General features: G+C 44.1%; 1 protein-coding gene across 1 annotated transcript in view; it reads left to right on the forward strand.

The window, feature by feature from the left end:
* Nucleotides 1–24,392: 24,392 nt before the first annotated feature.
* peli1b (pellino E3 ubiquitin protein ligase 1b) overlaps nt 24,393–26,193 on the forward strand; it is a 14,641-nt gene continuing 12,840 nt past the window's right edge. The window contains exon 1 of the mRNA XM_079229416.1: nt 24,393–24,701. Within this exon, the coding sequence (XP_079085542.1) occupies nt 24,619–24,701 (83 nt within the window). The 5' untranslated portion in view covers nt 24,393–24,618. The remainder of the gene's footprint in view (nt 24,702–26,193) is intronic.

The following is a 26,193-nucleotide window of genomic DNA, read 5'->3' on the forward strand; positions in this document are numbered from 1 at the left end:
AAATTACAAAATGTAAAATGTAAGGTCAAAACACTTAATCAAATACTAAATGCTAAATTAATTGGAAGCTGAAAGTTTTGAGGTCAAATGTAGATAGATTTAAATGAACCTTCTGTAGTGCAAACAAAATAGCATTTATGCCATGTTATAGTATAATAATTATTATTATTATATAATATTGTATAGGCTCTGATGCGGCACGTGAGAAAGTATTCACAGAACTTAAACTACAAAGCTGTCTGCAGTACGACGTTCGTCTCATTCTAAGGTAAGAAAAATATCTGTTATTTGCAGGTGTTAATACACTAAAGAAAACATACTTAATACTATTATATCTGCCAATAGATTCCCATAAATGCAGTACACTGTACTTCAGTCTTCACCTGTAAATACACAATAGTACCTCAACGTCTTTCCAGAGTTGTGCAGTTACTGCTGCGGAAAATCCCCAGGAGATTTTTCTTTTGTGTGTGTTCGCCGTTGCTCATCTTCTGTACTGCCGGGTCACCTGCAATGCAACCGCTGGAAAACAGATAACGGCCTCACTGACAGGCTGCTATTAAAGCTGCTCTGCTGCCCATGTTTGTCTATCCGCAGCTAATTACAGTGTTTGGTGAGTTCAGTGACGACACTCCACCTAATTACAGTCAGGCGCTCTGTAATTACGTGCAGTGACACCCAACGTCTCGTAGGACTACACCGTGTGCTACTACTGCTGTGCTAATAACTCCATTACATTGTAATATTTTGGATCAAAAGGCGATATAATTGATTAAACGTCGTGGTAAATGAATAATGAAACTGATCCAGATGTTTGCACTGTTCCTCAACTTTAATTAACGGAAAATAACCCTGTAAAAGTTGAGAGTTTAACCTAATTTACGGCTGTCTACATCTGGTCGACATTTGCCCGTAATCATTTTGCAACACGTCATGTGATTATAGATTTACAACAATTTTCCCTTAATTTATTGTTTCTGGAAAACTTGAGATTAATCATAGCTTTAATGAACTGCTGTGTCAGCGAACAAGCAAGAAGAGCTGTGCACGTGGCAATAAAGGTTCTGATAATGCAGGATTTGGGGGATTTGATTTCAGGCCCTGGACTGGGACGAACGCTTCGCATTTACTGAGATGGATTACATCAAACTTTAAAGATGTGCTGTACACGTAGCAGACATTAGAGGCTGCACATGTACTAGTTGCTACTAGTTAAGAATGAAGAGAAGAAGAGTGACATGGCCCACGTGGAGGGATGTTTCAGGAAGTCTGGCTCCAGTGAGAAGCTTAATGCTGCTTTCTGAGCTAGTTTGGAGACGAGAGAGTGACTTCTGGTTGATGCCAGCCAAATTAAAATAGAGCTAATTTTTACGTTAGCGACTAATCCTATAATATATATATAAACGTGACCTTGATAATCTTTACTTTTGTGACTTATCGTACGATATATATGAACGTGACCTCGCTAATTTTTACGTTAGCGACTTGTCATACGATATATATGAACATGACCTCGATAATATTTTACGTTAGCGACTTATCGTACGATATATATGAACATGACCTCGATAATTTTTGCATTAGCAACTTAACGTACGATATATATGAACATGACCTTGATAATTTTCACGGTACCGACTTGTCGTACGATATATATGAAAACGACGTCATCATTTTTACGCTAGCGACTTTTCGTACAATATATATGAACATGACCTCAATCATTTTTACGTTAGCGACTTATCGTACGATATATATGAACATGATCTCGATCATTTTCACCTTAGCGACTAAACGTACGATATATATGAACATGACTGTGATCATTTTTACGTTACCGGTTTATCGTACGATATATATGAACATGACGTCATCATTTTTACGTTAGCGACTTTTTGTACGATATAAATGAACATGACTTTGATAATCTTTAAATTAGTGACTTATCGTACGATATATATGAACATGACCTCGATCATTTTTACATTAGCAACTTATCGTACGATATATATGAACATGACTTTGATAATCTTTACTTTAGTGACTTATCATACGACATATATGAACATGACATCGATCATTTTTACGTTAGTGACTTATCGTACGATATATATGAACATGACCTTGATCATTTTCACGTTAGCGACTTTTTGTACAATATGTTTGAACACGGCCGTGATCATCTTTCTAATTTTGACTTTCACGATGTTATGAGCTAATGTTAGCATTAGCCAACATTGCATCCCTGCTTTTCTTTTTTTCTAACAACAACAAAAAATATGTTTTTGCAAAAAAGACCCAGATCACTTTATCAATGAGACTTTAATGTGCAAGATTATGTGTTAATATGCAAGATTCAACATGCTTATAATGCTTTTTTTATTTCTCACTTTTCCAGTTCGCCTCCTCTTGTCATGGCATGTTGTTTTTATCTTCTTCTCACAACCAGTTTACCAACGACGTGCATTCATTTCCCATTTGTGCAGGAATTTCAAGAAGCTCCTTTAAAAACTTCTACTCAGCACTCAGTTACTATGTGAGGAGCGTCCTGTTTGCTTCACTACAACACGACATCTGGAGCATATTACACACACACATACACACACACACACACACACACACACACACACACACACACACACACACACACACACACACACACACATACATATGCAGAAACTCTCTCACTCACACACAGAAATGTTCCTGCTTTAGTTGTGATTCTTGCTTTTTTCAGCAGGGGAAATGAAGTCATGTCATTCATAAGAAGAGCTTTTGGTTTGGTTAATCAGGAGCAGAATGTAGGCGCGTTGGATCCGTCTGGTCCGGTCGCCCTGCGCCTGCTTCGTGATATGCTAAACATTCTGTAAACAGTATCCCGTGCATGGTTACTGTGGCCATGGCAGCACGACAACAGCGCTCGGGCCCGGCCCCTCACACACGGGACGCTAGTGTTATTTAATATTTGGCTCCCGCGTGAGCACAGCATGTTTCTACCACATGATCCTGTCCCAGACCGGAGGAGGCTTCTCCCCCGACTCACTCCAACGCAGGAGGGTTGCTATGTTCTGGATCTTATCGCACAACAACAACAACAAAAGGGGCGACGTGCTCGCTGAGAACAGTCACGCTGTTCTCCACCTTCTGCGTCTCACGCGGGACGACAGCGTCTGGGGCGCTGAAACCTTTAAAAGAAGAGAAAAAGGAAATGTAAAAACAGACCTGGTTGTGCGAGGAGCCAAAATACGACTTCAACTGCTGATTCTGAGCCACATTATTGAAAAATAAAATAAAAAATAGCTGCAATTTCGGGGCTTGAAAACCTTCAAGTTGGAAGTGTTTTGGTTGCTAAGCAGACCCAGTCTCATAAACCAGAGGTCAAAGGTCAATCTCAGTAGCAGACCTGAACCTGCAATGAGTTGCACTGGATTGTTTTCCAAAAGCTCAAACTGCAAATGTTAAATCTGAGCTATGAACATAAACAATGTCTTTAATGTATCATAAACAAATTCACCAGACATTATACAGCATTTATAAAGCTTTATGGAACTCTTCTTATACGTTCGGCCTTCGTAACGCTTCATACCTCCACGACAAAGTGACTTTAGTGTTTGTAACTTGCTTCTAACGCATCATAACATATTATAAAATGGAATAATCTCTTATAATAATCTCTAATAAACATCAACGACACTAAAATAGCAGAACTTTGCGAGCTTTAAGGGAAGTGACTTTTGGACCTGATGGATAATCAGTTATGATGCATGAGAGCAGTTCTCCATGTGTCTTTACAACCGGCTAAAGTTAAGATAGTTATATACACCTTACGTCCACCGCTTTATGATGCCTTTTAATAAGGTGTCGTGCATGATTATGAACATTAATAAAGCCTTATCAATGCATTCAAATGTCTGCAGCGTTATACCAAACTCTGTTCTCTGCAGACAGAAGAGAGGTTTCCTCTCCGGTTAAACCAGAATGCAGCAGCAGAGCTTTGACTGTGTTTCTACATCTAATTACGATGTTTGATTTGATTGTTTTAATCATCATATTCTTTGACGTGTGCAGCCAGCTGCATGCAGCACACGCAGTCCTTAAAGGTTCTTCTGCTTGTGACGCACAGAAATAGTTCTCAACTCGTCGAAATCTGTGCCAACTCTTCTTCTACTGTCGCATTGCATCTTCTCTTATATCTCACGTCTTATTCACTCACCAAATCCAGCTTTTTTTGTGGCAGTTATGTCAAATTAAAATTCGCGCTACGTTTACTGTGCAGCAGCATGCTGGGAATACAATGTGTATATAAAGGTGTAATATTGTGTTTTATGTTTTTTTCACGTGTGTTTCGGATTTATTTTAAACTGTTTATGCTTCAGATTGCTGCTTGACTTCTGCAGCTGTTTCATCGTATATGTTACCATCTTTCTTCTGTCCTTTTATGGCATTTAAAAACTCCACCTGCAACCGATGAAGTTCACAGAGTAAAGTGGGTTTGCAGCAAGGATTCGTACAGGGAGAATACTGCAGTGTTGTATTCAGTGTGTGTGTGTGTGTGTGTGTGTGTGTGTGTGTGTGTGTGTGTGCCAGCGGCAGCAAAGCGCCTCATCGCTCAAAGGAAGGTGTGTCTGCTGGAGAGGTGTTGGTGTTGTAACCGTGGCAACGTAAACAGGCGGGTTCAAACAGATTACAGTGTAGAGCAGAGATTATGTAAAGAGTGTGTGTGTGTGTGTGTGTGTGTGTGTGTGTGTGTGTGTGTGTGTGTGTGTGTGTGTGTGTGTGTGTGTGTGTGTGTGTGTTCGGGCACACGGTGTGTCTTATGTCTCTTAAGTCTTAAAGGCCGAGTCTTCTCTCGATGGGAATCGGGAAAACGTTAAGTGTGTGTGTGTGTGTGTGTGTGTGTGTGTGTGTGTGTGTGTGTGTGTGTGTGTGTTTTACATCGTCTCAGTGTAAAAATAAGTCTGTCTCTGTGAGCACACGTGTGAGAGGGAACTTCTATTTAATCTGTTCTTGGCCTCACCTGATTTGTTCCACTTGTTCTCACATAGAAGGAGTTGTGTCTCACTCAAATCTATTTAATTTATATATATATATATATATATATATATATATATATATATATATATATATATATATATATATATATGTATATGTATTTATACAATTACAAACAATGATACAATTACCAAAGAAACAGTATAAATACTCCTGACACAAGTGAATATTTTTACTTCCCTGCTGAGCGGCTACTTCTTAACTCGTACTTAAGTAACTTTTTAGAGGGTTATTATATGATATATTATTTATATATAATATTAAATATATATAAATATATAATCTTAAATATGTATGTCTATGTGCATGTGTTTTTGATACAAATCCACATCTGGATGCAGGTTGAACAATTCTAAATAATGTGTTATTACTGTATACTGTAATAACACATTTAGAGAACTACGTTGTGTTTTTGCAGTGTCTGATTACTTTCAATGTTTTCTATTTTAATAGCACTCAAGCAGACCAGAACATTGCGTTGATTTCCTTCCACACAAAGAAGATTTTAACGTAAACATGCTGACATATCTGCATCTTTCGCATACCTGTTGTATAGTTTAATCCAGTATCCAGTGGACCGTATGTGCGATTTTGAATGCAAACTTAACACTTATTCGGGTCCTCCAGCCTGAAGATGTGAGCACTCATGGTACGTCAGGTGTTTGACAGCGAGCACGAAAGGTCGAGAGAGTCACACATGTGTGTGTCTGTGTGTGTCTGTGTGTGAATCTCACAGATTCACACACAGTTCAGACGTGGAGGCGATGAAGCAGAAGAGCTGCTGGAGGTCTCGTTGGTGTTCAAGGTGATTTACTCGAGTAAAGCATGTATATGTATATATACAGTACATATATATATATATATATGTCATTTACATATATATATGAAAAATGTTGTGTATATATACATATATTAATATGTGTATATATATATATATATATATATATATATATATATATATATATATATATATGTTTCTTTCTCTCTCTCTCTCTCTCTCTCTCTATGTATCATTTTACTATAGAGAGAGAGAACAATATATATGTATAATAGTATGTATGTATATATCTCTTTTTTTCTTTCTTTCTCTCTCTCTATATAGAGTACATTTACATATGTGTGTATATATATATATATACATACATATATAGAGAGAAATATATATGTATATTAATATATGTGTATGTATCTCTCTCAATTATATATACAGCTTCATACTACTTACCTACATACTACTTACCATAAGCAAACGATGTGAATACCTGTGTACCTGTAACACAAAGCCTAGCGAAACTACACGTCCCAGAGTGCTTTGCGGGGACGCTGTCTCCACCTCCAACGTGCGCTCGCGGCTCAGAACGGGCAGAACGGCTCCGCTCCGTGTTTACGTCCAGATGCTCACAACAAAGGACGGCGCAACGCGGACCGGCTGTCATTTTGAACGGAAACAGCGAGGATACCGCAGCCTGACGCGGGGATTCAACTCACAACCCCGGGGGGAGGAGGACAAATAACACAAGTCCTCATCGGCTTCCATTTTTTTAAAAGATGTTTTAAACGGTTATACTTTTCCTTTTTTTTTAATTGTTTTCCTTCCAGCAAAAAAAAGAAAAGAGGGGAAATAAATTAAAACGCAATTTTTGTAATTTTTTAAATTATAGTATCATTTTTCAGCAAGCTGGGCTACAGCCTGCAGCAGCAGCAGCTGGTGGAGGTGGAGAAGCTAGCAGCACCGACAAAAGGACTTCATCATTCACATCGCAGTGAGTAACGCGTGTATAACCCGACTGCTCTTATTATTCACCAGCACTATGTCCCCTCTCGGCCACCGTCACCTGCTCCCTCTGCTTAACGCTGCTCTTTATCTCCATTTAAATGAACGTCCAATTCACCCTGCAAGGCTTTAGTCAGCACAGGGATTTAATCTGTTTAATTGTTTTGATTGTGAGTGTCCTGCACATACTCATGCACCTGTTTTGGGGAGAGATATAGTGTTGTGTGTGTGTGTGCGTGTGCGTGTGCGTGTGTGCGTGTGTGTGTGTGTGGAGGCTTCAGAGATGCAGGTATTAGTTTACTCCCAGTCTGCACAGCTGACCTGTCACAGGGAGGAGGAGGAGGAGGAGGAGGAGGAGGAGGAAGAGGAGGAGGAGGAGGAAGAGGAGGAGGAGGAGGAGGGGTTGAGTGAGAACGGGAACATTGCCTGATAAGGAATTAAGCAAATGCACGGACTCTTGCCATTACTAAAGCTCGATGGCCAGTTAATGACTTCCCTCTCTCCCCTTATCTCCCACCTCTGTGTCTCTCACCCCCTCCTCCCTCTCTTCCTCTCTCCTCCTCTCTTTTCCGTTTCCTCTGTTCCCCCACACCTTCAATAGAGATGTCACAGTAAAAGACGGACGAGCATTAACTCCCATCGGCCCCACCGGGATGCCCCGAGGCCGTATTCCCATTGTCTGCTTGTCAATGTGATGATCAATCAGGAAAACTTTGCTTTATTTGTTCTCGAGACAGTGCAAAGTGGGGTACATAGTAGACTGAAGCTGTGCATCTATACGCGTTACTTCAGTCCGGCAGCGGGAGACAAAGACAAATCAAACAAGCCAACGTGCGTTTTTGCAACCCATCACTTTCCTGCATGCAAAGGGTGCACGTCACTGAGCCGAATGCAACACACACCCGGTAAAGCTGCTGCTCGGCTTTAGAGAAGAGGTCGAAGCTCTTTTTATTATATTTTAGCTCAAGTCCACATTCTCACCGTCCTATAAATGGTGATAACTTCTTATGTGAGGTGCTCGGGACCAGTGTTGAGGTAGTTACTCAGAAAAAGTAACTAGTTACACGTTACTAGTTACTTCTGAAAATTGTAACTAGGTTACTTTACTGGTTACTGCATTTGAAAAGTAACTTCACTACTAGTTAATTTACTTTCCATTTTTTTTAAGCAAATGTCCAAATGAACTGCAAAGATACACGGACAAACATCATGACCCTTTCATCACTTTATTTTCAATTTTCAATAATTTATTATTAATTAATATAATTTCTAATAATAATAATCGCGCGAGTCACACGACACTTCCTGCATGAACAATCTACCGCAAACGCCGGGTTACGAGCCGCTACTACCTTCGGTCAGAGTCCCCGTTAGCGCCCCGCTGTAGCCGGCTGGGGCTCCTGCTAGCGCTCCATCACTTCCCCGTTAACTTCCGCTAGCTCCCCGAAAAACACCGAAGGTAGCGGGACCAGGCTCGACACCCGACTTGGGCAGAGGGGTCGCGGGCAGTAGCAGCAGCAGCGCTAGCTAGCAGCAGCGCTAGCTAGCAGCAGCGCTAGCTGGCAGCAGCGCTAGCTGGCAGCTTGTTGCTACTGTTCATGCAGGAAGTGTCGTGTGACTCGCGCGCCACTAAAAGAGAACTTTTCGGACTGGTAAAAATGTCTTGGGTAACGCAGGAACGCTCGTTACTGAGGTCTAGTAAAGTTGTGTAGTTACCAATATTTTGAGTGTAATGCGTTACTTTGCTTTGTTACCTATAAAAGTAATATTGTTACTGTAATCCGTTACTTTTAACTCGTTACCCCCAACACTGCCCAGGACTCTGTTTGTTGTGTTGCATGTACTCATTTGTGTCTGCACATTTGCATTGGGTGTGTAGCCTGCAGGCCTCTCTTGAGTGTGTGTGTGTGTGTGTGTGTGTGTGTGTGTGTGTGTGTGTGTGTGTGTGTGAGTTCTCGTACACTGTTTAGAGTCTCCGTTTCAGGGTGGGAACCGGAGCCGGCGGTGTCAGACGGGAGAGCGGCGGCAGCTCTGATGTCTTAATGGAGGCTCAGTGCTGCCCGTCGCCTTAGTAACCCGGTCTGTGGGGACACAGAGAGGCCTCCCAGTCTGGGACGGGTCTGGACGCTTTTAAAATGTACTTTTTAATGCTTTCCTCATTCAATTCAAAAGGTTTGTGTGGTCTTGTGCACGTCGTGCGTGCTCAGCAGGTTTTGTAATCCAGGAGGACCATTAAAACTTAGTCTAAATACTGATGAATATGGCTTTTTGAAAACTTTATGCGGTGTAATTGCGTTCATATCAATGTTAAAGTTGTGTGTGTGGGTGGTTTCAAATTGCAATACACGATTTTCCCAAATCCTCACCATCACAATAACACCCTCGCCCTATAATGCTCTTATATATACACACACACACATGTAGCACTCAATTCATTATTTGAGATTAGGAAGTAATTGCGGGCGACAAATACCTTTGTGAGAGAAAAACGATTTGCTTCCAGGAAGCGTTGGACCGTTCACATTGTACCTGCTGCGCCCTGCAGACGGAGCGAAGTGTGAACTGTGTGGAAACCGGCATTTATTGCACACTGACTGAATGGAAACGTGTGAGAGCTGCGACAGTCACGGCAGCAGCTGGTGGTTAACACCTCGCCGTTGAGCGAGTGTGTTTTGAGATTAAAACCGACAATGCGCCGAAGGTCCGCGTGTGTGTGTGTGTGTGTGTGTGTGTGTGTGTGTGTGTTTGCACCCTTTAAAACCTCCGTAATGTGAGCAGCGTGTTCGTCGTGACGGGAGGCTTTTATTTTGGTAATTGTTTGCATTTATTGTTGGGTTTGCACTCGTCTTGATGCAGTTTCATCAGCCAGGGCCTCCCGGCTCAGCGGGGGTCCGCGGGTGTAATCTGCTCCTGGTCCGGCTTACTCTTTGCCGGGCTGGTAGACGGGTGGTAGTCTGTGGAGGGAGATTACTGTCTGTCATGGAAAGTGGGTCAGACAAGTGGGCACGTTTTTATGGCCTTGTTTCTGAAGGTAGGGGAGGAAACAGGAGGTTTTCCATCGCGCTGCTTGAGGCAGCGTGCGCTGTTGTGAGAATCACTATTGAGCTGTTTCTCATCGCTAACAAGGTGATCCAGTACTTATATTCAGGTGTGTTCAGGCTCCAGGCACAGCAGGGGAACTGTTCTTCTTCACTCATAATAATTTGACCCCAGGACTCGGTTTGTTCCAGGCGGCAACCTGCAGAGTTAAGCCGATGCTTCATGTCTTAAAACCTGCATTCTCTCTCCTGACCACCAGGGGGCGACTCCTCTGATTGTATAGAAGTCTATGCTTCATGTGTTAAAGCTGCATTGTCTCTCCTGACCACCAGGGGGCGAAAATTAGTATTGAAACCACTTCAAATATTCCGTGTCGTTGCTGCGTACCGCTTTAATAAATGTTTAATAGACGGGAGCTGCAGCATCGTGACGTTTTCAGGTTCACGTGAATTCATCCGCAAGAAAAACACAACACTTTGCTCCTGTCGTTTTGTGCTAATAATAAAACACTTCCTGGTGGCCAAACAGCCACACTAGCACGTGAATTATGTAAACTCAGGTGTATTGCAAACCCTGTGAATGATTTAAATCTCCTCCCAGTGACGATGTGTAACGTAAGGAGGGCGTGAGGAAAGATGAAGCACACCTGCACACCTCATCACGCCATGTCTCTCGCTCTCTCGCTCTTCTGGGGAGACTATTCATTATTTATTCAAGGAGCTATTTTAGTAGTATGTTCATGCACAGGGGTGAGCGTGGTCGCCCATTTTGTTCCATAAAAATGAAGAATACGTTTCTAATTTCTTGCCTCTCTCCTGCTGCCAATACCTGAGTCAGAGCAGTGTGGAGGAATATAGTGAGGCCGTTCAGCTCCTTTAAAAACAAGCTGTTGGGGAGTTCACGGTCCTGTTTGCCTTCCACTTTATTACTTTAACGGTAAACCATGAATGCATGAATAGAAACCCTTTTTCCTGGGAGAGGAAAAAAATAAAAATAAATGTCCGTTAATGTCAGGGAGGTGCAAGAGGAGCTGAAACATGTTGCTGGGGAAACGAGCAGCGGTTCTTTTTGCTGTAAACATTGTGAGATCAAAGAAATGGTGAATAAATTCACCATAAAACGTGCAGCGTTCAACATCTGAAGCTCCACCGGGAGTTTAGGTTTTGTTTCCGCTTATATAGAAGTTCTAATTCCGCTTAAATTAAAAAAAAATGTATGCATGCTATATTAATCAAATGGGCTTAAAGTGCATATAGAAGAGATATTTGCTCATTTTAATTTCCCATCATGCAGTAAAATGATTATGTTTATATATACTTTATATATATACAAATATCAGTCGACCATTCTGGGCCTGCTTTGCCTCAACGTTGCATCTGTGTGACTGTTGCTCATTCATACACATGCAGATGCAGATGCTGAACGGATACATTGTTCAGCTTCTTATCTCCACATCATGACTACTTCACAAATGTGGACAAATAGACCCAAATATTCAGCCCACTTCCTGGTTTACCGCTGGATTTATAGCGGAGCGGCACAGCAAAGTGTTTTGTACCAAAGCGATGCTGTTCATTTCCTACTTTTTGACTGAGATACGACCGCTCACTTGATCATTTGTTTTACGCCTCTCTGTTTCGGGATGCGTTCAACACCTCAAAATCACAGCCGGTTTCACCTTAATTTCGCTTTTTACCAGCAGAACACGTCACTCTTTACTAGCAGGAACTGAAAGCCCCATTGAGGTTATAAATTAAATGGAAAAGTAAGAAAGTGTAGCGTGTGTGTGTGTGTGTGTGTGTGTGTGTGCGTGTGTGTGTGCGATTCTCAAGATACCATCTCTGTGGTTTCCTCTGCCGTGTAGTTCATCGAGGCGACTGACGTGAGTTCATACTACACACAGACCTGTGGGTATCAACGCCCCTCCGATCGTGCACGGTTGCCATTTCCTGTCTCGCTCTTTGGCCTTCCTGTCTCGAAGGAGCTTGTTTGTCCACACACACACACACACACAACGGTTGAGTGTGTAACGTGTGGCTTCCCCAGGGAGCGCTGCTGTATTTCTGAGAATGCGGTAAAAAAAAAAAAAGACTCGGCCTGTGTTGCTGGAAATCCATTACGTAATTAAAGTGTGAGGGTGATCGTGCTCGACGCAGTAACAACGTGAGACGTGAAACACGAGCAGAATTCATTACATACCATGTGAAACGGTCACATTCATATCCAGAAACCCAAACTAGCCTCAAGGCTAGCAGCGCTAAGCACTAGCTTGTTTCAAACTATCAGCGCTAAGCACTAGCTTGTCTCAAATCTAGCAGCGCTAAGCACTAGCTTGTCTCAAACCTAGCAGCACTAAGCACTAACTTGTTTCAAATCTAGCAGCGCTAAGCACTAGCTTGTCTCGAAGCTAGCAGCGCTAAGCACTAGCTTGTTTCAAATCTAGCAGCGCTAAGCACTAGCTTGTTTCAAATCTAGCAGCGCTAAGCACTAGCTTGTCTCAAATCTAGCAGTGCTAAGCACTAGCTTGAAAGATATACTTTCTGTCTATTTGGGCTGCTATCTATTAGTTTTTCACCAAACGGAGGTCTGCTTCATAGTTTTGTAACTAGAATAACTATTGACTTCCCCAATCGAAGTTCGTTAAAATGGATCGTGCCACGTGTCCAATTTGCACCGAACTCGCCGCTGCACGTCCATCGGTCCCCAGAGAAACAGCCGCCAAGTGAAGGACGGGCAGATCCTTCTGACAAAGCCCACAAAGAGATTCATCATAAACGCTGTGTAGCTGAGGAGCTGACGATCATTTTATTATTTGTTTTTATGTAGCTCTGCTAGTTTTTCTGTTTTTTTGAAATGATACGGCGCTACACACGTGTTTGCAGATCCTCTAAATATGTTCTCAAGTGAATAACAGCAATTTAAATCGGGAGTGTATTTTTCCTCACTGCACTGAATGCATATGAATCATAGCTCACACACACACACACGCACACACACACGCGCACACACACACACACACACACACACACACTGGAAGTATGCTTTGTACAATCAGGAGAAGCTCGGCTGTAGACATTTGATTGCCTTTCCGTGTGGCCGAACACGCCCACGTGTGTGTGGTTCAGATGTCCGCACGTTGCCGTGTGCACGTTGCCGTGTGCACGTCGACGTGTGTGCACGACGAATGTGTGTGTGCACGACGAATGTGTGCGCTTTGAGTCGCACACGTTTCCGTTATTGATTGCGAGTGCCACGCGGCACCTACAATCGCTGTGGATCTTTGAGTGAGTGAGACACTGCATCGGTTTGTTGCACGTCCACCTACAGCTCTGTGTGTGTACGTGTGTGTGTGTGTGCGTGTGTGCGTGTGTGCGTGTGTGTGTGCGTGTGTGTGTGTGTGTGTGCGTGTGTGTGTGTGTGCGTGTGTGTGTGTGCGTGTTCCCCCCACTGAATCATTGATGAGGCTGTAATCTGAACAGCGGTCCTCCTCTTTCTTCGCCGGCCTTCTGTCACCACTTAGCCTCCCAGAGCCGCTTACCGGAAAGACCAGTCGGCTGCTCTGCTCTGGAAACCATCGGGAGAAAACACCCGACAACAACAACAACAACAACAGCAACAACAACAACTTAATGCTACACTGGTTACAGGAGTAACTTTTCCAGGTGTATTTGAGCGCTCGTGAATGATCATTTCTAGTCATTTATTAAGCGATAATACCAGTAAGTCACTGGTTGTGCTGGTTTCTGCCGTCTTACGTGAATAACTTTTCATTATTTTCTGACACTCTGCAGACCAAATAATCAATCAACTAACTTTAAAACTAGATATCACTCCTGTATTAATGTCCCACTGGTTCATACTGGTTCAACATGGATTTCACTATGGGGGAAACCGGCAATAACAAATTAGAGAGGAAGAATGGGGATAAAACAGGTTCACAGGATGGTAGTATATGATGTAAATTATTCATTAATAATAATTCATTATTCTCCTTCAGTTAATCTTGAAAGACGTTATAAATGTCACACTTTTGTGGACTTTATTCAGCGTCAAATTCAAATGAATTCACACAAACTGGCTTTTATGTTCATGCCACTTCAGTGACAGTCGTTGAGGCTTATTCTCATTCTTTATAATTTAAAGCAGCCAGAGTTTGAGTTCGGGAAGTCTGATTCGCACGTATACGTTATTCTTCTTAAGCTGCTGATAGTGACGCAAACAGCGGAAAGAAGGAAACCTCGGGCTGACACATTTGTCGTGAGTCAGATTCATCTCTCCGAGGGCCTTGAGATGCATTCTGGTCCACGAGCCTCCGGACCGGACCGGACCGGACACGAGTCCAGCTCCTCCGGCTCAGACTGAGGACTCGGTCACTGTGGGACGGGATCCTTTGGAGATGCCAGTCTCGGAGACTCCGGAATAACCAGCAGCTTGTTTTGATGAGCTAATTTGACTCTCAGCAGGAATTTGGCGCCAAAGGGTCCGACTCCAGTCTGCTTTTTTTAGGAGTGGATGACGGAGGTGTGAAAGGCTCCGTCGTGCACTAAGAACTGCGTGGTCGAGCCGCGTGCACTTGAAGGTCGAAGGTGAAGGGGGTCGGTGTGTTGACGTGTTATGTTAACCCTCTGAATCCCATAACTCACCAGAACTACACTGTTTATCATAGCCAGGAGCTGTGTCCTTTTGTCCTTTTTCCCCACAGTCATTGAACACACCATGTGTTACGAACAGTTCCGTCAGGAAACGGTATTTCTTCAAAAACGTTTTATTCTACGTGTCTCATTTAAAATCTCGCCCCGAATGAACAGTTTGCTTAAACTGGATTCTGTCAAAAACATAAAATTCTGAGCTCCTCGGCGCAACTATGAGGCCACGACTGATTCGGCTGAGATCGACAGTCATGTGACAACAATTCTGTGAAACTTGAGCAGAGCGGAGAGAAGTTGTAAAAATGTGAACAACTCAATGAATATGACACGTAAAGCCTACATTATTCCCCCAACATTGGTGCCACATGAGCACTTAAAGATGTGTATATTAATTCCAGTGTTTTCCAATTTTTGTGGTCGTGAAGGTCGTGCAGGTCGTGTCCTCATGTGTCGGCCCTTCATGCCGCCTCCTTCACCTCCTTCGCATCTGCTCTCCGCGGCTCAGGGTTCACATTCCTCACCTCGTTTCTAACGCTCGAGTCCTTTCGCTGAACCCGGCTCCGCATATTTCGTGCCGCTCCGTTTATAGCCGCCGGGTGTGAGCATTGTTGTGGCAACGCTTCCTCCAGTCAAGTGTTGGGCACGCAGCCCGAGCGGTTTAATCTAATCCGCCTCGTTAGCGACCGCTCCCCCTATGGAAGGCCTCAGACGGAGCTCAGCCGCGACCCCTTCGCCGTCTGCGATGGTTTCAGCACGCGGGGAAGTGGTCGGCTTATGGCGGAGCTAATGGTTTCTCCAGGGAGCCCCGAGTGGGCACGTCCGGTGAAGACGAGACAGATGGGTTGAAGCCAATTAATATTTAATGCGCCGTGTTAGGGGGCATGTGTCGCCCATCCTGAGGACGCACTTCATAAGTCTCTGTTCATCCCCAGTGAAGACGGTTATAATATACATATAATATATGTATAAACACTGATTTGTATTGTTGTAGTTTCTATTCCACGCTGTTTTACTACTAATAATGCTGTTATTATGGCTTATAATTATATTTTATCATTGCAACTATCGTCATCTGCTGATGATGTTTTGTGTTTAATCAATTTCATATTTTTTTCTGGAAAATGTCAGAAGAAAAGTGAAGAATTATCCACCTCCTTCTGGTCATTTTTTTGGTTAAAAAAAAAACCAACAACAATATTTATCCGATTATAGTATTTTATAGGATTAATATTCTGTCCGTCGACTCATTTCTGAATCGGTTTCGGCCTGAACGTTGCTGCTGTAGATCAATCGTTTAATTCATTATTCAAGGGAGAATGGAAACACTTTACTGGCTCCAGCTTCTCCAATGTGAATATTATCTGATTTTAATTACTCGGAACATCTTCTGGTCGTCGAGGAGACATTTTTAAGACTCCACCGTGAGCTGGTTAGAGCCCGGGTGTGGATTGTATCTTCAATTATATGAATTATCCTCCTTCAGCATAGTTGAAGAGTTGTGTATAAGAGTATATACCTCCTGCAGCTTGTGTTCTGTGTGTATTTTAGTGAGTACTTGTAGCTACATATGTGTACTTTATACCTTAAAGCGTAAAGCAGTCTGCGTTTCCTCTAAAGAGAGTTTGATCTTTAAATCTTCACCTCCACCTTCACTGCGTCTGTCCATCTGTCCGTTGTTTCTTCCTTCCTCTGAAGCGCAGTGTGTGTCGTGTGTTTCCATCCTCCTCGGTGTAAACATTGGACCACACACACACACACACACACACACACACAGAGAACCTCCAGAGGCCGCTGAACATGAGAAGTGCTTCCTGTGAGCGATCGGGAGCTAGGAGTCTGCGTGGGCATCGACACGCCGGCTCTGAATCCCTCCAGAGCCGCCCGGCTGCAGGAGCGCTCGTCTACGGCGAGACCGAGACGAGGCTGCATGTTTTTAGCATGTTTTTAGCATGTTTTTAGCATGTTTTTAGCTTCAGAGAGCTCTGATTAAAACATACTCGCACACACACGAGAAAAACATGACTTTTGTATCCAGTACTTGACTGAAATGTAAAATATCGGCTATTGATGAATAAATAAATAAAATCAACAGAGATTTGAACAATTGGACAAATTGGTCGTCAAAATTTCAAAATTAGTTATTGTCATCTATGGTGGATATTTGCATTAAAACTTAATGATTCCTTTAAATATCCGCTTTTATGTCTGTGTGTGTGTGTGGGGGGAATTATACATTTTAATCTTCTATTAAAAATCATAATTCCATCTAATATCTACTTTATATTGGTGTCAAAACATCTACTTTTAACAGCTGGAATTATTTTGTATTCACTTATTTTTATTTTTCACCAGAAACTAATTTGAACATTTGAACATGGTGATGTTTACCTTTTGCCAAATGACCCTTTTCTCTGTTTTGAGCTTGAACGCACCATAATGTAACTAAATGGAACCTCCGTACGTTCGGTCACATATTTTCGCTGAATATCGGCTCCTAATAACGATACGTTTTTACTTGCCCGGTCCGATTAAGGACTGAGGCGTTCCACTCGGCCGAACACGAGGTTTAATGGAGCCCCGGTTATATTTCTATCGTCTGAACTCCGGCTCCGTAACTCACGTCAGGCGCTCACCCGCTGGTCCGTATTGATAAAGCCGTGTTCACCCAGCTGAGCTTCAGGAGATTCCATCACGCTACATTCATTTCCTATAACGTTGCATCAGCTGTGAATCTTCCCCTGTCGTTTTTCTATTTTATTTATAGTTCCTCTGGATGGAAATGCTCCGTGTGGGCTTATTTATTTAGAGACGCGCTGCAGGGAGACGACGAGCTAGTGGCATCCAGTCAAACACGTGAAGGTCTTTACATTCAGTGGAAAAAAAAGGTGTTGATGGCCTTTTTCTGAAATCCAATTCACACCACTGGAAAAAGAAAAGAAGAGTGTGAGCAGGAAAATTAACACTCAACGCTGGCAGATTTGAGGTTTTCTCTCAGTGTGTGTAGAAAACCCAGTCTGATTATTCACATAATAAAAGAATGGAGACGACTGCATGCTCAGCAGACGTCAAATCATAGAAATGAAAAACTAGCTAGATGTTCAGAGCGGCGGCCATTTTCTTTTAATGTAGCGTTGCCATCGCAAACCGTTGTAGCGGCTAACGTCCGTCTAAACTGAACCAACTTAAGGAAGTCATGGACTCTGGTCACGCGTAGGAAAGCACTTCGGCTTTCAACAACAGATGAGTGGCACCTTCGTTTGGCTCGTTTCCTGTAACCAGTGTAGCATTAAGCGCCTTGGAGTTAGCGGGCTAGCTAGCGGACTAGTAGACAGCTAGCTTGTTCACGCCACCAGGCTTTTTTAAAGAACTGGAACGCTAGTTTTAATGTAACCAGTGTAGCATTAAGCGCGGTGGAGTTAGCTGGCTAGCTAGCGGACTAGTAGACAGCTAGCTTGTTCATGCCACCAGGCTTTTTTAAAGAACTGGAACGTTAGTTTTAATGTAACCAGTGTAGCATTAAGCGCCATGGAGTTAGCTGCTAGCTAGCGAACCATTAGACATCTAGCTTGTTCATGCCACCAGGCTTTTTTAAAGAACTGGAACGTTAATTTCCACTTTAGTTTAGATATGGAGAACATTGATCGGACGTGTTCGACCGGCGGTTCAGAGACGGAGTGGAGTGGAAGGTATAGTCTGGCGTCGGCTTTGCCAGCCATCCGCCCGCCTCCCGCCCCTCGGATCGGTTTTCCGAGGTCGCCGAGCGTCTGATCTCCTCGGTGTGCATGAACCCGATCCCTCTCCGCTGACCCCGCCGAGCAACTCTAGCCGCCGGACACCAGACCCGCGGCGTCTGGGAACGCCAATGATCACATGCCCACCAATGTGCACACACACACACAGACACACACAAAGACACACACAGAGCCTCAGACGGAAGTGCCCAAAAGACTTTGGACATGAAAAGGTTAACACCCACGCACACGTCGAGTACAAGGATGAGGTTTACGGTCTCTTTTCCTGGAGCCGTAAAACAAAACCCTCCTCCTGCATGACGTGCTGCACGGCGCTCCGGTTTAGTCGCCATTTGGAAAAGCAATAAAAGACGAGGCAGGAAACCGTAGGAGGCCTTTCATCTCATGCGTCTTTCAAAGCCATAAGCGAGTGACTGATGTCCAGCCTTCAGTTTGTTTTTTTAACATAGGAAACGATTCACCCAAGGTGTTTTATCGCAGAGCCACTCAGAATGTTTTAGCAGAAACATGAAGGTCCTCCGTGTGTTTTATCTTTTTCTGTTTGCTCTGCGTGACGATGGGGGAAGTTGTGGGTTAATTGTAGAAGTTTAAGTTCATGTCGGAGCCTCTGACTGAGGCTGCTCTGTGGAGGTGTTTTATATGACGTTGTAAATATTCACCCCTCGCTGATTTAAAAGGAGTTCACAGCTGTTAAACTCTGGAGAAAAGTTGTTTTTCACTGTAGTGAACTGATGGTTGCTTTGTTTTTACCACCATGTCAAAAAAAGCTTTCCCATTAACACTATTTCATATTTTCCTTTTACTTCCAATTTTTATTTAAAGACATTTTCACTGATTATGAAGAGAAAGTCATACTACAGGATACCAGAAGACCTTTTCTGGTCATTCTTTGCACATGTGAGATGTTTTCTAGATGTTTTCTAGAGGTTTTGAGATGTTTTTGTAAGGTTTCCAAAGGTTCCCTGAGTGACGGATGGTTCTGTGTTCTCTTTGCGGTTCAAACTGAACACAAACGTTTGTTTTCCAGTGGATGGAATATCGCTGTGAACGTAAATGTGCCGCTACGTCTCCCAGGAGAGCTTTCAACTGCCGCTTGTAGCAGCAAGCTCCTCTTTTCCTCGAGGCCGTGAGTTTGATGCCATTTTCTCTTCTACCTGAGCCGAAATACTGAGACTGCTCTCCAACAGGACTCGGGCTCCGACTCTGTAGTTCAGTTAACCTCTTCACCATCTACCTCTTTCTGTTTCAATTCACTATTAAAAGCCAAATTGTATTAAAATATGTGACCAGTCTTGATGCCGGCCAGGATTACCTGTGCAGGTAAAATAAAAGAGGACGAGATAAACCACCAGAGAATCTAAAAATAACCTGACTTTAAAAAGGAAAGAAGAGATTAACGCAGCGACAAGGGAGAGAAAGAAAACAAACTTTAATTGAATTAGCGGTGACTGTTTGTTCCTCTACTTGCTGCTGTGGCATTATTTAGTGAACAGGGGAATCCCTTCGGTTCGGCCTCTTTACCGCGCAGCAACAAAAACATCTTTATGAATTTTGAGGTTTTGAGTTCGCAGCTGGAAACCTGCAGCGTGACCATAAAACCACCGCCTTCACCACCAGAGCGCCTCAATCCACTCAAACAGAAAGTAGGCTAACACCCACGGAGAAGTCATACCGCTTCATTTCCATCATCGAGCTCTCCGTTCTCCTCTTGCTTACTGAGCGTTTATTCATCTGTGAACTGTCACAAAAAAAATGGAACATTTCTCTCACATTTTATGCTGCTGTGAAAACTAAAAAACGACATTTTACAAGATTACACCTGAACCCGTCCACCTGTTAGCCTCCGTTAGCCGCGTAGCCGCTAGCTCGCGTGTCGGTTATAACGCGACGTGACAAAAAGCACAAACGGCGATGTCCTGATCGCATATTATTTACTGAACGACCGTCAGCAGGACTTCATCGCATCGATGGTTGAACTGCGATCAGCCGGCGGTTCACACGTGTGATTCCTTACGGCGGTTAGAGATCAAAATGTTTCGTCTCCGAGCTGCGAACGCGAGACTGGAAACTGCTGGTGCGAAAGCGTCCATTTGTCACGAGATGAAACGACTGAAGAGGAGGGAACGACTTTCTGATTCTGGAAAACAGTTTTTCTTTTTCCTCCCGTCGGCTTTCGAAGAAAGACGTGCGATGCCGAACAGCCGGGGAGCTCAAAAGCCGCTGAGGGAAAAAGGATGTGGTGAGAGCCGGTGATCGCGGCACGGCGAGCCCTCGGGTGACCTCCTTGATGAAGGGCCTGCGCAGAGATCACAGCAGCCACAAGTGAGGAAGACGAGCGCTCGTCTCTCTCATGTCCACACACCGGCGCCCACGTTGTGTCTCGATTGTCTCGTTTTAGCCCAGCGGGCAGAACACCGGCGGCTCCTTTGAGCAAAAGAAAGCGACGGAACGGAGCCGGCGGGTGGCGGAGTGTTGTTGTTGAAGTGTGTGTGCAGGAATGCAGAGAAAGGAAGAGGCGTTATTAAATGAAATGACATTGTTTGTTGTGTTTTTTCACGGAGCAGCGAGCGTGCGTCCTGTCGTCTGTTATCAGTTATTGATCCGATGACCCACTTGGGAGGTCCTGGTTTGTGTTTAATACCCCAGCTGGTGCCTGTGTGGGTTCAGACCTGCTTTTAATTCATCTTTTCAAACGCACACAAAGGGAAATATCTTTCTTTTGTCATGTATTATATCTTTAGACTAACAAGGACTTGAAATACGACCTCTCAGGCTATGGCAAAGCATAATGGGTGTATTTTAGTATAATAAAAGAGAAAGTATTCTATAGATTTAACCCTCTAGTTTTTCACAAGAGAGGACTCAAACATGTCCTTTGTGCAGAATAACACAGTTACAATGCCATAAATCATCAAATAGAGCAAAAGGAAAGAAAGAGATCTAAGGAAAACGATGGTTTTAATGGAAATAACCCGTACGTCTTTGCTCTTTCCTTATATGGGAGTTTGCTATTATTTCCTTTTTATGTTCTGAACCGATTTAAACATTGAAGATATATTTCCGTGTTGGAAATGGATGATTTTAACTGCACGTCAGGTGCAAAAACTGGGAAAACCTTGCGTTAAAGTGTCGTGTATCTTTAGCCCTCGACGCGTAGAGCGTGTGCTTCACACTCTGACTCGTCGTGCAGGGCTCGAATCCCACGGGGAGCTCTGGTAACTTTGGGCCGTGACCTGGTCGCTCGGCTTCCCTCCCCGTGGCCGTGCACGTCCACTCCGCAGCGCGCTGCATTTAAGACGTGCAGCTGTTGCTCCCGCGTCGACATGAAGTCATGTGTTCACGTGGGTTTGATGTCTGTCCGGCATGTGCTGGGCTCCGGCGGCAGCCAGCGGGGACGGCAGGTGTCGCCCGGGCCTGGAGCCGTGTCTTCTCTTGTGAGTGTTTCTCTTGTGAGTGTGAGGTTGCCGTTGCTGCCGTCAGTCGCTCGCCGTGGCGACCCCTGACCTCTCGCCTGCACGCCGGCCTCGCTGAGCTGCGGCTCCATTGTTGTAGCGCTGTGTGTGTCGGTAGCTAAGCAGCCGCTGGCACGCAGCCACGCCGAGCTGCAGGAGCTTAGTCACACACACACACATGCACACACACACACACACACACACACACACACACACACACACACACACACACACACACACACACACACACATAAACATCTGATTCATACGCCCATACAAGCTTTATCGTTGATTTGTTTTTTGTTTTTTTCACTTCACAAGTGGGTCGGACTTCTACTCGCCCAGAGTCAATCTTTACATGCCTTTAAAAAAATGTTTTTATATAAATTGTGTTGCTTATTACGACAATCAAGACAAAAGTAAAGTGTCATGTTTTATCCACCAAGCTTCAAGTTACTGTGAGGAACCTTTATCTGGTCCTGAACCAGTTTCAGTCTAGTCCTGGTCCTCTGTAGACCTCAGTCTAGTCCTGGTCCTCTGTAGACCTCAGTCTAGTCCTGGTCCTCTATAGACCTCAGTCTAGTCCTGGTCCTCTATAGACCTCAGTCTAGTCCTGGTCCTCTATAGACCTCAGTCTAGTCCTGGTCCTCTATAGACCTCAGTCTAGTCCTGGTCCTCTATAGACCTCAGTCTAGTCCTGGTCCTCTATAGACCTCAGTCTAGTCCTGGTCCTCTATAGACCTCAGTCTAGTCCTGGTCCTCTATAGACTTCAGTCTAGTCCTGGTCCTCTGTAGACCTCAGTCTAGTCCTGGTCCTTTAAATATCGACTAGGAATGCCAGCTTTAAGCACATTCCTCAGCCAGGTTAGTGATCAATAACCTCAATGAAAGCCTTGTCATAATGAGCGTTGGCGGAGGGCGAGCATCGTTCCTGGTCCGGGCCGTGAGGAGGCGTCGAGAAGGAAGGCTGTTTGTGAGTGTTTGCTGCCGAAGAGGCCGCTGCTGTTTGTTGTTGTTGTTGATTTGTTGTTGCTAACAGAAGCGTTGAGGCAGAGGATCATTCAGCGCTCTGGACTCTGGTGTGTTCAATAACCGGGACTTCTTCTGGTCCTCGTCTGGATCCATAGGGTAGAAATCAATTCAACAGCTCCCTCGACACTACTGTGTGTGTGTGTGTGTGTGTGTGTGTGTGTGTGTGTGTGTGTGTGTGTGTAGACAGGATTTCACATGCTCGACGTTGAGCGTGGTGTGTTTAGTATGCATGGCATGTGAGTGTGTGGGATTAACCCCTCGTGTCAGGGGAGCAGGTGTGGCCGAGGCTCACATCCAGTTCTGCAACACACACACACACACACACCCGTCTTCACCTCCCCCCTCGTCTCCCTGCACCCTCTTCCTGACACGTCCTCCATTTTGCTTTTAATCGCCTCCTTCCAGAATAAAACATCCCTCTTCCACCCCGGCCTCAGGAAGAAGAAACCCTGTAAAGATTCTCGGCTCACGACCCGGTGAAGACGTTTGTAACTCAGCGACGCTGCAGAGCCGCTGTTCGCGCTTCGGGAGGCGAGATATCAAGACGGGAGTTACTTCTTCAAGTGTGATTGTGAGGGTTGCATGAGCAGGCGCAACAGCATCACCTGAATACACGTCATGCAGTACTGACGTTGTGAAGTATTCACCTCCGTAGCTGTTAGTTTACGAGTTTGACTTAAACCTGTGATGCAGGTTTCTGCAACAGGAAGTCCTTTCTCTGGATCCCAGGGCAGACGAGGTCTGAGCGATGAGCAGCACCCGACTGTGAAATGAATCCCTCGTGCTTGCAAACTATATATCGCTTTCTTTTAATGACTCAATCGTTGCTATTCTCCACGGTGTCTTCTGCACCTCAGGCAGAAACATTCCTTCAATCCTGCGGCCTCAGAGTTTACGTAGAGGCGACCACCCGGCTCTCGTGCCTTCGTCCTCTCACACACTCTTTTTCTCTGAGTATCTGTTTGTGTGTGTGTGTGTGTGTGTGTGTGTGTGTGTGTGTGTGTGTGTGTGTGTGTGTGTGTGTTTGAGTCATTCTCTGAAGTCAGCGTTTACGCCCACCTCACTCAGCAAGAAGAAGAAGTCACGTGTTCTCCCGACCTTAGTCACGTCCCCGGTGCTCTGATGAAGCCTTTTCTATTTGAAAGTGTGTGTGTTTGTTTCGCATTCATTCCTACTGAGCAATTTTCTGTTAAACTAGACCGTGTAGGAATTAAAGGGCCAGTGTGCATCTATCGACGTATAAGATCCTGTTCCTTAGTGGATTTCGGTCGTTTAGGATGAGCACTTGGAGAGGAGTCTGTTGGACTCTTTGAAGTCGTCTTCACTTGCAGCTGCTTCGGGATTCCCTCCAGGAATCTCGTTTCCCGATCCTCAAGTTTGAAGACTTGAGACGGGTTTTTATGACGATCATTTATTTATTTATTTTGAGGTAAAGAGGAATTCAACGTTCATGTTGCAAAGAACTCTTTTATGGTTTTGCACGACATGAAACATGAACTGCAACCTGTAGAACAGTCCTGGCTCCTCCACTAATCTCTGTTGTCTTTCTTTCTTCAGGGCCGAAGTCGAGGGAAGGACACATGAAGCATGAGAGGGTGAAGCTGAGGCTCAGCTGACCCTTCCCCTTCCTCCTCCTCCTCCTCATCCTCCTCCTCTTCCTCCTCCTCCTCTCCCGTGTCCTCCATTCACTCAGCACCCTCCCTCCCCTTCCCTCCCCTCCCTTCCCTTCCTCTCCCCTTCCTGTGTCCCTCACCCTGTTGGATATCACCCGCCTCGCCTCCCCTCCCCCTCCTACTCCCCCTCCTCCTCCTCCTCCTCCTCCTCCTCCTCCTCCTCCTCTTCCTCCAAACCTCAATCAGTCGAGCCCGATGTACTCCCCGGAGCAGGAGAACATCTCCACCACCTCCTCCACCAAAGTGCCAGTGAAGTATGGCGAGCTCATTGTGCTGGGGTAAGCGACAGACACTCGTCTTCACGCCCACGACACACACATGGACACACACATGGACACACACATGGACACACACATGGAAATGCATCCTGATGTCCACCCGATGTGCGTATTGGGGGAAAAGTAGTACAAGATAAGGAGAGAGAAAACGCCCAGCGAGGAGCGCTGTGGATGTGTCTGGTATGAAGCGTGTAGAGAGAGAGGACCGGCCTGCAGGTTTGGATGGATGGAAGGATGGATGGATGGAAGGATGGATGGATGGATGGATGGATGGATGGGTGGATGGATGGAAGGATGGATGGAAGGATGGATGGATGGAAGGATGGATGGATGGATGGATGGATGGATGGATGGATGGATGGATGGGTGGATGGATGGATGGATGGATGGATGGATGGATGGATGGATGGATGGATAGTTACTTTAATAATCCTGCAAGGCGACTTTTTTCCGCCACAGCAGCATTTGTACATACAGGTTATGCAATAAAATATTTAAAAAATGCACAATATACATAAAACAGAATAGACTAGTAATAGAAATGCACAATATATATAAAAAAATAAAATAGAAAAAAAAGAAAATGCACAATATATATAAAAAAATAAAATAGAAAAAAAAGAAAATGCACAATATATAAAACAAATATAAGAAAATAATAAGAAAAATGTACAATATATAGAACAAATAGAATAGAATAATAACAGTGATGTACAATATATACAAAACATGTAATATAATAATAAGAAAATGCACAATATATAAAATAAATATAAGAAAATAATAATATTCAGTTAAATTAACTAAACGATGTGGAGATTTTGTGGACGAGGAAACATCTCGACGAGTCGTTTTTCTGTTTTATTTTATTTTCCCACACGAGGAAATTGGCTTGGTCCATAAAACATAAACAACACATTTGATAAAGTCTTTCAGGCAGGATAATTAAGTCCCGCCCCTCCTCCACTGTGATTGGACGGCTGGGTGAGACAAGCGCAGCGTTTCATCGGCAACCAGAAGAAAAAACTGCATCTACTTCTGCAGCGGAAAAAGTATTTAATTATCTCCTGAACAAGTTGACTTCACTGACTGACAGCGGAGGAAACGAAGACAGCTGAGAGGGGAACTATTTATGATTCATAAATAATATTAAGAAGGAGGCTTTTAAACGGGTTTATAAAGGTGGGAAATGGGTTTGGCTCGTTTGTTTGACTGCAAGTAAAACAATTTAAATATACTTCATGTGTGTCGACCAGAAGACAGATTACAGACCTGCAGTCTCAGCACTAATTAAAGAGATCATCTTAATTTAGGAACAATAAAGATCATCAGAGAGGAAAAAGAGGCGTTCAAAGACCAAGAGAACTCTCAGTGCCGTCGTCTAACAACGGTTTTTGGGAGATAAACTTGAGACGTTACAAGATGAGATGACGCGAGCAGCGGGGCTTCCTCCTGAGGTTAGTTTAGATTCGAGTCCACACACTCAGCTGTA

The sequence above is a fragment of the Taurulus bubalis genome (genome assembly GCF_910589615.1).
Source record: "Taurulus bubalis genome assembly, chromosome: 14".
Taxonomy (NCBI): Eukaryota; Metazoa; Chordata; class Actinopteri; order Perciformes; family Cottidae; genus Taurulus; species Taurulus bubalis.